The sequence below is a fragment of the Ammospiza nelsoni genome, chromosome 21 (assembly GCF_027579445.1).
Source record: "Ammospiza nelsoni isolate bAmmNel1 chromosome 21, bAmmNel1.pri, whole genome shotgun sequence".
NCBI lineage: Eukaryota > Metazoa > Chordata > Aves > Passeriformes > Passerellidae > Ammospiza > Ammospiza nelsoni.
The window spans coordinates 10,177,255-10,188,104 of NC_080653.1; the positions used below are offsets into that span (position 1 = coordinate 10,177,255).

General features: G+C 50.3%; 2 protein-coding genes across 2 annotated transcripts; both read left to right on the forward strand.

Moving 5' to 3' along the window:
* The first annotated feature begins 5,326 nt into the window (after window positions 1-5,326).
* Window positions 5,327-6,535, forward strand: LOC132082448 (lysophosphatidic acid receptor 1-like). The gene has a single exon (XM_059486698.1). It carries the CDS (start codon window positions 5,327-5,329, stop codon window positions 6,533-6,535), a length of 1,209 nt encoding a protein of 402 aa, XP_059342681.1.
* A 2,217-nt stretch (window positions 6,536-8,752) lies between these two features.
* On the forward strand, window positions 8,753-10,780 carry ZNHIT3 (zinc finger HIT-type containing 3). The gene is made up of 4 exons (XM_059487187.1): window positions 8,753-8,859; window positions 9,291-9,322; window positions 9,398-9,547; window positions 10,305-10,780. The coding sequence occupies exons 1-4, from the start codon at window positions 8,780-8,782 to the stop codon at window positions 10,505-10,507; spliced, it is 465 nt and encodes a 154-aa protein (XP_059343170.1). The 5' UTR covers window positions 8,753-8,779; the 3' UTR covers window positions 10,508-10,780.
* Window positions 10,781-10,850: the final 70 nt, after the last annotated feature.

Below are 10,850 nucleotides of genomic sequence, written 5' to 3' on the forward strand. Positions count from 1 at the left end.
TCCCCTTTGTAATTTCTCCAGATTTGCCCTGCTCCTGATTTGCCTGAATTTATTCATTCTCCAAAGTGGATGGCAAAAGGAGAGAGGCTTTCTGGCACTGAGCAAGGAGCCTTCAGTGAATTACTGAGGTTTTGCAGCCTGCACAGGTCCAGCAGCCCAAATAAAATGCTGCATTTTTATTTACTGGGAGTTTTTCTCCTGGCAGCCCCGTGACATTCAATTAATATGTGTGTTAATGTTTCCTTTAAAAAAAACCCCAGGGGGACAAATCAAACCCCAGCTCCCCTTCACTTCTACCCCACAGCTCTCCAAACAGGATTGGAGTTGATTTGGGACTGGAAAATGGGAATTCCATGTGCAGCAACAGGAAATGTTAATTAGGTGACATACAACACCTTACGTAGGTAATTAAGCAACAATACATTTTTTTAATAATCCTTTTTCTCAGCTTTCTGCTTCTGCTACTGTAGAATGATAAATACACAGATTTTTGGTTTGGTCCCCTTTATTCTCCCATCTAAATATTTTTTTTTGGAATTAAATATGATTCAGGGGCAACTCAGACTTTACATTCAGCAAAGAAAAGCGACACAGCTTTATTACAGACACAGCATCATCTCTGGGATTTTTGGGGCTGGGCTGAGGAATCCAAATGAAGCAAACTCCTTCCCCAAACGTCCCTGGGGGTGCAGAGCTGGGCTAGGAGGAAGAGGAGGATGCCCGTGAGGGATGGGCAGAGTGAAGTGATGCTATCCCAGCCCAGCTGAGCTTGCAGAGTCATGCAGCAGAGGCTGCATCCCACAAAAATGAGCTCAGAAATCCCTGCCTGCCCTGCTGCTCCCCCAGAGGGGTCTCAGGGGCTGCAGGCACACCCAGAGCAGCCCCTCTATTGATAAAAACGCTGGCAATAACATTCCCGCAGTGCAGGTCTGCCGGGGAGGGTGATGAGGTAAATAATTCCTGCAGGGAGAACAATGAGGGGTTGGTGGAGTGGTGTCCCTGCGGGGCCGGGGGGATGCTGAGCACGCAGAGCAGCTCCAAGGGCATCCAGGAGAATTCCCTTGGGCTGCTCCTCATCTGGGAGCTGAACCAGCACCTCGGGAGTGTCGTTCTGCTCTATTTCTTCAAAGTCCTCTGTTCAGGACTGAAAAGCTGAGGGTCAGAAATTCTGGGCTTGAAAATCAGGATCCTTGATTTATTTATTTATTGAGTTTTTTCTTTCTTTCTTATTTTTCTTTTTTGTTTGTTTATTCGTTTTTGTTTTATTTTGTTCTTTTGGGGATTTTTCCCCTCTTCTTTTTGTTTCTAAGCCGCCCAGCCTGTCATTACCAAAGTGGTAATAAACTGCACTGCAGTCACGTTAATTAAGCCTTCATTTGAGCTCCGAAGTGAAGGCACGCTCAGGCAAAGGCATTCCCTTTCCTTCCAAAGCCTGGCATCTAAATAAGCAGGGCTGGCATAATTTGAGCTCCTCATTTTTATATATTTATTTTCCTAAGGAAATTCCACTGACAGGTGCTTGGATATCAGTTCTTGATGGCATTGCTGCACTTCAGGGTAGTTCTGATTCCTTTTCAAAACTAGAACTGAGATGCAATGATGCCATCAAAAACTGGGTGCATTTTACACAAAGATTTTTGGATACTGAACCTGAAGATGTGAGAGCATCTTGGTCAGAGGAGAAGACACAAAGTTAAGCAGCTCTCTGAATTCCAGGCTGGTTTTTCCTGGTACAGGGAAGGGAAGGACAGCTGGGAATATCAAATCCAGTAAAAGCTGCACTTATTTCATGGCCTGGAGAGCCACAGCAGCAAGGGCTGAGAGGGGGAGACTGGCTGGAGGCCAAACCCTGGTCAGAGCTGAGCTGACCCAGCAGGGATTGCCCAGGGATTTAAACCCCAGATGGGTTCCAGGATTAGCGAGTGGGTGATTGGGAATTCCACTCTGCAGGGTGAGAAAACGCAGAGTGCTTTTCATGGCTGTCGTTTTACTGCTGAGAGCTCCCACGCCCCTGAGGAGGAAATCTGGAATTTCAGAGCTCTGGGTGAAGCACAAACATTGCAGCTTCATCTCCCATGTGCAAACGTGGGCTGGCTCTGGCTGTGCTGGGAATGCTGTCCCAGCACAAGGTGGGACGCTGCGATGGGTTCTGCTTTATTCACCCACAGCTGACCCTGGACAGGCTTTATTTGCCTCTCACCTGTTCCAGGTGTTTGTCTCCCATCACTCCAAACCTGGGAGGCAAAAATTCCTCCAAGAGAGAGAGGCTGGACAGGGGAGGAGGAGCAGAGCTTTGTGTTTTCAAAACAGCTCCAAAAAATCTTGGACGGAGATCACACACTCTGTTTGTGTCTCCCTCTCCAGAAAGGAAGGCTTTAATCTGCATTAATTGAAACATAAATTGTATCACTTATTTGTATCACTCCCTTTCCTGAGTGTTTCTCCCTTGCAGGCCTCGTGATGGCCACGGAGAGCAGGGCAGGGGGACACTGTGATCCCACAGCCCTGCTGAGGGCCCCGGCACTGAAACTGGGACTCATGGCATGATCCTGCTGAGCTGCTCAGGACTCTTGGCAATTTGGTTTGGTGTCTGCAGCGTGGTGACAGTGCAGGGCTGAGCGCAGGGACAACGGGGAGAAAGCAGAACCATCCCAATCCCCAGGATTTGGGGTCAGGAATGGAGAAGGTGACAGGACACGGAAACCCCTCATCCTGTTTGGACTGTCCTGCGTGCACACTGAAATAGAGATGTTTGGAGTTCACTTGAGTTAGCAACGTGAATTAAGCATTTAAAGTCTCCTCCCTGAGCTGTGGCACTCCTGTTTCATCACAAGGATGCAGTTTTTCCCTGGAATTCCAGGCACAGTTCCAGTTTCAGCTCAGAGGACACTGGGCCGCAGTGCCTCACCCCAGGGTGAGGGTGGGAGCCGTCCAAGGGCTCCTGGGCAGGGCTGGGCTCAGCTCCTCCATGAATTCCTGTTTTGGGATCAATTTTGGTGTGTCCCAGAGGGGGCCTGTCCTCCTGAGCCCTTGTGGGTCCCACTGGAGGCTGAGAGCTGCAGCTGGGGGCAGTTCTGAGCCTGTGAGATCAGCTGGGTGAACTTGGATTTTCCACACCTGAACCATCACTAAAAATTCAGCCTGAAGCCTCTCCAGTGTGGTCAGTGGTTATTGCCTTCCCCACAGGCACAATCAACAGATAATTCCACAAAATGAGGCCATTTCTTACACATACATCAAAACAAATCGGGCACTCAGGTAAAGAGTGTCAATACAATCACAGAACTCAAAGAAAAGCAATCACAGAACTAAAAACAAAGTGTTACAGAAGGTGAAATCTGGGTAAATATAAACCTAAAGCTGCCCACAGCAAGGTGTAGTCAGTGTCTGAGGTGTCAGCCTGAGATCCTGGAGATTAGATTGAGTTGCCTGGAATCCTGTGTCACCTTAAACAAACAATGGGATTGTTCTTTCCCCATTTATAGGATGCAGATAACAATTCCTCACAAGGGTCTGGTGAGGTAAGCACGGGGAATGCTGCACAGTTCCTGGAATACAGGAGTACAAAAACGTCCTTGGATTGAGGCTGTTCCATGAAAAGGTTGGGCTTTAGATTTAAAGTGTTTTTCATCTGGTTTTGGGGGCTCCAGCTGCATCACAGAGGGCTGGAATGTACAAATCTGGGGGTTTCTCTGTGTTAAACCCACTAAAAAGCAGCTTCCACACTATTGTCTCCCTTAATCCAGCAACATGATGGTAATTTGTATGCGATTCTATTAGGGAAATCAGATTACAGATCTTTTGTGGAGAGCTATTTATACCACTTGATATTACTTTAATTACATTCTGATCTCACAACGTTTAGCATTTTGTGCTCGAGCACCAAATTTTCAAATTAGAGCAACTTCAAGCAGCATTTTCAGGAATATCTAGAGCCCTTTGGAGCCCAAATTCACAGATAAATTATTTTTAGCCACCGGGGTGTTTTCAAAACCGTTTTGCTCTGTGGATGTTTTGCTCATCACAGGTGTCCTGTGCCCACCTGGGCTGTGCTGCCACCTCTGCTGGGAGGGAAAGGATTTGCTGGGCTGGCTCAGGGGTGGCAGAAATAGTGGGGCCCTTGTTCAGCAGCAACCTCACACCCGAGGTGTGGCTGCCAGGGCTGGGATTACAAAGGGAGTTTTATCTGGGACACTGGGAGAGGAATATTTTATAGGATGTTAATACAGCCCCAGGCTTGACTGGTCATTTCTCAGCCCTTATTTCTATGTTATCATTCCCTTGTGACCATCTGAAATGCTTATTGCTTGCTTAGACTTGTATAAAATATAATAATCACAATTTAAAAGTGTATTAATTAATTATAAAGTATTCCTGATACACAAAAATCGTGGATGCTGACTGCAGGTTAAACTGAATATACTTTCATACACTACAATAGAAAAAAAAAAGGCCTAAAAGTCCCCTTTTTAAACTCAAAATTATAGCCTAAATTTCTTACATTTTAACTTTGGCAGAGCTATCAGAGTTCACAGATTCCCACCTGTGGGGCTTGAATTGCTGCTGTAAGATCAGTGCTGAATGTGGGAGCCCAACAATTCAACTGAGCTGCTTGGCAAGGCCGTGGTAGAAAATTGTGAACAACAAAGGTGAATCCTTTGTTAAGGCAACAATGAAATACGATTGAATCAGAATAAATAATGTGGCTAAATGGATAATTTACCTGGTAATTGTCCTGCTCATCTGGTCTGCTTAGCTGGTTAAAATCTCCCTGCTGCCTCTGTACCCTGTATTTTATTCCAGCAGTGCCCTCTGCTGAGAGCATGGAATGTGTGTTCTGTGAGCTTTTTTCTCCCCCAGCTCTCAGGTACTTTCAGTCTAAGTTCTCAGAAATAATTTGCATTTAAAAAGTTGGAGAAAGAGAAGCTACACTGGTGTGGGTACTGGTTTATTAATGACCAAGCCACATGAAATAAACAGAAAATATCCTGTGGCAAAGGCAGGGGTAGTGGTGTTGGCTGTTTTAGCTGTGTTATCATGAAAGGATTAAGTGGGAAAAGGCATTTTTGGGCTGTTGGGGTCCAGGCTGGAGACACAGCACTCATGTTTTATTTCAGTTCCCTCAGCCCTCCAAACCCACAAAACTCTGCTCCTCCTTTCCTGCCTCTCTAATCCTTTATGATGTAATTAATTTGTGAGTGACAGCTGGGTTCACTTCACTCCATTTGAGAACATCCCTGAAGAATTTTCCACTGCAGGCGTCACCACCCATCTCCCCAAGCCCTGGGCAGGCTTTGCTCTTGTCAAAGGTTGCTTCCAGCAGCTCATGCGTGTGGGAAATGTGCTCTGCAGTTTGGGCTATCCTAGCAACTCCCGGGGATTGGCACAGCCCCCAGCTGGCAACCCAAATATTAAAAAACACAGCTGGTTAAAGTTTAACCCCCGTGGCGACGATGATGTGGCAGCAGGAGCTGTGTGTCAGGAGAGGATCCGCGCCCGGGGATCGGGGTGGGAGCTCCTGGGAGAATGGGATGAGCAGAGCCGGCCCAAAGGAGCATTCCCCACCATGAATGGGTTCCTGAACTGCTCTGCCAACCACACCAAGATCTGGAGTTACTACTTGGTGCTGGCCCTGGGCATCCCCCAGCTGACCATCAACATTGTCTCCATCATCTTCAACTGCACCGCCATCTTCACCCGCCTGGCCACCAGGGACCTGCACAAGCCCATCTCCATCCTCTTCTGCAACCTGGCTGTCTCTGACCTCTTCACCAGCTTCTCTGGCTTCTGGATTTCCATGCTGTTCATCACCTACCCTGACATCACCATCTTCGGCTCCTGGGACATGCTGGCTCCCTACTCCCTGTACACCACCTCCATCCTGTCCACCATCTACAACCTGGTGAGCATCGGTATCGAGCGCTACCTGGCTGTGGCCGAGAGCATGAGGACGAGGTTCAGGGTGGCCAGGAACCACTCCGTTGCCGTGGTCTTCATCAACTGGGTCCTGGCCTTCTTCCTGGGCTGCCTGCCCCTGATGGGCTGGAACTGCCTGCACGCGCAGAGCAACATCTCGGTGCTCTACAGCCCCTTCTGCGTCAACTACCTCGTCTTCATCGCCATGCCCAACGTGGCCATGGCCTTCCTCGTGCCCCTCTTCACCTACCTGAGGATCATCATCATCCTGAGGAAGAGGAAGCTGAGGATGCAGGCGTGCGGCCAAGCCACGGGCACCTATAGGTCGGCAGAGACGCAGGTGGCCAGGACCAGCATCTCCATCTGGCTGCTGGCCCTGGTGTCCTACGCGCCATTCCTGGCCGGCGTCGTCTTCGACGCGGCCAACCAGCGCTGCCACGGCGAGCTGTACCCAGGGGTGTACATCTTCAGGAACTGCACGGCCATACTGATCACCCTCACCTGCCTGGGCAACCCCCTGCTCTACACGCTGCGGCTCCGGGCGCTGGGGGCCCGGCTGAAGGCGCTGCGCGGCCTCTGGGCCTCGCGCGTGAGGGCCTGCGCTGTCGACCATGTCTGAGCAAACACACCCACCCCATCCCAGGGTGGTGTAGTGGGATAAATGAGTGATGCCATGATTGACTCTCACAATTAACAGACAAATATCATGTGTATAGGTTGAGAAAAGTTGTATAGATTTAGAGTTGTGTTGTGCATGGCCTCTGGGCCTCACGTGTGAGGGCCTGTGCCGCCATCGGCCACGTCTGAGCAAACCCACCCACCCCATCCCAGGGTGATGTGTTGTGATGAATGAGGAATGTAGTGGTGGACTCTCACAATTAATAGACAAATATCGTATGTGTAGGTTGAGAAAAGTTGTATAGGTTTATGGTTGTGTTGTGTGCGGCCTCTGGGCCTCACGTGTGAGGGCCTGTGCCGCCATCGGCCACGTCTGAGCAAACCCACCCACCCCATCCCAGGTGGTGTATTGGATAAACGAGGAATGCCATGGTGGACTCTCACAATTAACAGACAAATAGCATGTGATAAGTTGAGAAAAGCTGTATGGTTTATGGTGGTGTTGTACCCCCTCGCGTGGGTACAATTTAACAAGGGACAGCTGTCAAGGGAGGGCTGGGAGGGCTGGCTTGTCACTGCGGTGACACCTGAGCTCCAGTCAGGATTTGAGGAGGAGATCTCCACCACTGGACAGTGAAGAAGGGGTTGATGGACGGAACTTTGGGAGGGGTTAAAGGGTTAAAAAGGAAAAACCTCCATTGTGAGGGGGCTGAGCACATGGTGGGGAAAATCTTTTGTTCCCAGTGCCGTAATGTTTTTTCTTTCTTCAGCCTTCTGCTGCATTTTTGGTAAGGTTTAATAGACCTTCCTAAAGTATGAAAAGTGAGTAGCTATTTCTCACATTATGATGCTTGTATCCCAGCTGTGTGCTCTGTTAATGCTGGATATTCTATTCTGTGCCTGCAGTGCTGGTTCTGAGAGCAGAGGTGGGGAGAAGCAGCAGCAGGAGTTTGTTATCAGAGGCTGCACTCACTGCTCCAAAAGCAGCCCCGCTCCACATCCTGAGCTGCACTGTGCTGTCTGGGCACTGACAGAGCAGCACAGAGCACTCCTTTGCTGTTCCGTTGCTTTAGCTGGCCGAGGCAGAGTTTTCCCTGGACTGTTCATTTTTATTTCCCTTTTCTTGGAACTGTTCAAACCTGCTTTGCTCTGGGACCTGGGGAGTACTGAGAGCTTGCACTTTGTGGCCTCAGGGCTCCTCTGGGCAGCCACAGGGACTGATAACAGAGTGTGAACAGTGCACATGCTGTGGCTCCACGCAGATGTTTACTGTTTGTATTTTGTTGTAGTGATTAGCAGTGCTGTGTTAACATTTTAGTAGGATGGAAAATGTAGTTTTGTAGGGAAATGGTAACTTTTGTAGTTAAAATAGGAACTATGTAAGCGGGATATTTTTTGAAGAAAGGAATGAGGCACTTGCACCAGACAGCAGCCACAGGACACCTCAATCTTTCAGAGAAAAATCATTTATTGCTCCATTATCAGAAGAAGCTGACTTGTTCCTGAAAGACATACCCAGATCGTCTGTAACTCTTTGTTTCTATTGTCTCATATTCTCCTAATCCCAATTATCAAAATTATTATTACTCTAATTATATTACTATTTTTATAACCATTTTATTGCTATTAAACCTTGGAAATTTTAAAACCAAGTGATTGGTGTTTTTCACATGACATCAGCTCATGCTTCTGGCTCTGCTGCTGCTCTGTGGTATTTCATCAACGCACAGCAACAAAATCCCATGGAAACCCACACAGTGAGGATGTTCTGACATTGATCACACACAATCCCAGCCACTTGGGGTTTTCAGGGATTTCTTTCCAGTTTCTTTGCTTTGTTGTTTCCTAATCTTTATATCTATCTATATTCCTCTCTAACTCTCTATATTTCTCTATTTATATATATATATACAATTTTATTTATTTATCTATTTATTTATTTTCTATTAATATATGTTATACATGCCCATTTCTATACCTCTACCCCTATCTCGATATATACATCTCTCTCTCCACTCCTCCTTCTTTCTTCCCCCATACACAGCGCTCTCTCTATATATATCTATATCCGTATATCTCTTTATGTTTATCTATTTATAGAAACATCTCTAAATAGCTCGATAAATCGCCCTGGCTACGGCTGCGCTCGGCGGTCGATTAACCACGCCTGCCTGGAGGCGCTCGATTGGCAGCCCTGGCCGGTGGAGCGGAAGCGGAAGTGGGAGCGGAAGCGGCGGGAGCGGCCATGAGGGCGCCGGGGCCGTGCGCGGAGTGCGGGGCGGGGGCCGCGGCCCGGTACCGCTGTCCGCGCTGCGGCAGCGCCTAGTGAGCGAGGGGCGGGCTGGGGGGAGCGGGGGCACGGCCCGGTACCGCTCAGTGAGCGAGGGGCGGGCTGGGGAGAGCCGGGGCACGGCCCGGTACCGCTCAGTGAGCGAGGGGCGGGCTGGGGGGAGCGGGGGCACGGCCCGGTACCGCTCAGTGAGCGAGGGGCGGGCTGGGGGGAGCGGGGGCACGGCCCGGTACCGCTCAGGGAGCGGGGGCAATGCCCGGTACCGCTCAGTGAGCGAGGGGCGGGCTGGGGAGAGCCGGGGCACGGCCCGGTACCGCTCAGTGAGCGAGGGGCGGGCTGGGGGGAGCCGGGGCACGGCTCGGTACCGCTCAGTGAGCGAGGGGCGGGCTGGGGTCACGGCCGGTACCGCGGGCTGAGGGTGCGGCCGGCGGCCCCGGGCCCGTTTCTCACGCCGTTCTCCCCGCAGCTGCTCCGTGCCGTGCTGCCGGACCCACCGCGGTGAGTGCGGGCCGGGCTAACCGTGCTAACCGGGGCTAACCAGGGGTAACCGGGGCTGACCGGCTGTGTCCGCAGAGCGCTGCGCGCCCGGTGCCCGGCGGGAGGAGGAGGCGGCCGGGCCCGGATCCCCCCCTGCCCCCGCCGGCAGCCCCGCGGCCCCGGAGGAAATCGTGGGCGAGGAGGAGGAGCAGGACCGCGTCCCGCCGCAGAAACTGCAGCTGCTGGGTAACAAACCCCGCTCCTGGCAAATACTGAGATAAGCACGGGGTGTGGGAGAGTGATGCTGTGCTCACCTCCTGTGGTGTTAAATTCCTTTAGGTAGTGCTGTATTAATCTCCTTTAAGTGGTGTGGTAAATACTGTTTTTAGGCTATAGCATAACATTAAAATAGAAGCGATGTGATGTGAGATACTTCTTGTAAGTAGCTCAAAGCATGGAAAAGATAATCAAGAATCTCCTCACATCATCCTCTCTGGATGGAGATAGCAACAAACGGACACCATGATCCCAAGAGAAGAATTATTGCTTCCTTATCAGGAAAGCTCAGACTTGGAGGAACCAACAAAACTGATTTACAAGATGAAGGGGGGAAGCTGAAATTGAGCAGAAACGCCCTGGTTTGAGAGGAATGATTGAATCATGTATGAGATATATAATTATACAATAAGCCATTGCATTTAAGGGGTAATCCTTTGTTAGCAAGGGGTGCTTTGGGGCAGAGTGGGAGTCTGCAATTCTTTGTTTTTTATTGCCCAAACTTTAATTGTCTAAGTTCTTATTGTCCTAATTTTCCTGCCTCTTCTCCCCACTCTTTTCCCACTTGTAACACTTTAACACCAGCGCCTGGGTTTTCCAGGGAGCCGAGCTTTCCCTGAGAGCACCGTGACAGTGCCCTGGCAGTCGCTGTGTCCCCGGGAAGGTTTGCTGGCCCCAGGCCCTGCTCTAACTCAGCTGTAACTCCGTTTCTCCCCTCCCTGCGCAGGGGAATCGGCGGAGCTGCGGGAGTTGCTGCGGAACCCGCACCTGCGGCAGCTGCTGCTGGCCCTGGAGCAGGCTCGGGACAAGAGCTCCCTCCTGAGGCGGCTGATGCGGGAGCCGCTGTTCCTCGAGTTCGCCGACTGCTGCCTGCGCATCGTGGAGCCTCCCGAGGAGAAGGAGAACGTGCTCCCCGTCCTCGCCGAGTGAGCTTTGCTGCCGGGGCAGTGGGCATTGTGTCGTTCGTCCCGGGGATTTGTGTTTGGTGAGGTTTGGGTGCACTCTGCTCTGTGCCTTGGCTGCTGTGCCCCTGGGTGTCGCTGCTCTGAGCTCAGGCTGGAGCTGACAAACAGGGGCAGAGCTGTGCTGGGACTTTCTTTTTTACATCTGGGGGTTGACCTTGGTACTCTGTGGAATTCTTGGGCAGCCACAGGAAATGTTGCTTCACAGTGACAATATTAAATATATTTACATTAATTTTAATCCATGAGCACTCTGAAATTTTTTGTTTTTTACTCTAAAATGTTTTTGTTGGGAAGGGTCAGACACCTTG

Excerpts from the sequence above, each read along its gene's own strand:
- LOC132082448 (XM_059486698.1), top strand. The coding sequence starts at position 5,327 with ATGCGTGTGGGAAATGTGCTCTGCAGTTTGGGCTATCCTAGCAACTCC.
- ZNHIT3 (XM_059487187.1), top strand. The coding sequence starts at position 8,780 with ATGAGGGCGCCGGGGCCGTGCGCGGAGTGCGGGGCGGGGGCCGCGGCC. Across the intron at positions 8,860-9,290 it reads CCGCGCTGCGGCAGCGCCTA|CTGCTCCGTGCCGTGCTGCC; the intron begins GTGAGCGAGGGG and ends TTCTCCCCGCAG. Across the intron at positions 9,548-10,304 it reads GCAGAAACTGCAGCTGCTGG|GGGAATCGGCGGAGCTGCGG; the intron begins GTAACAAACCCC and ends CTCCCTGCGCAG.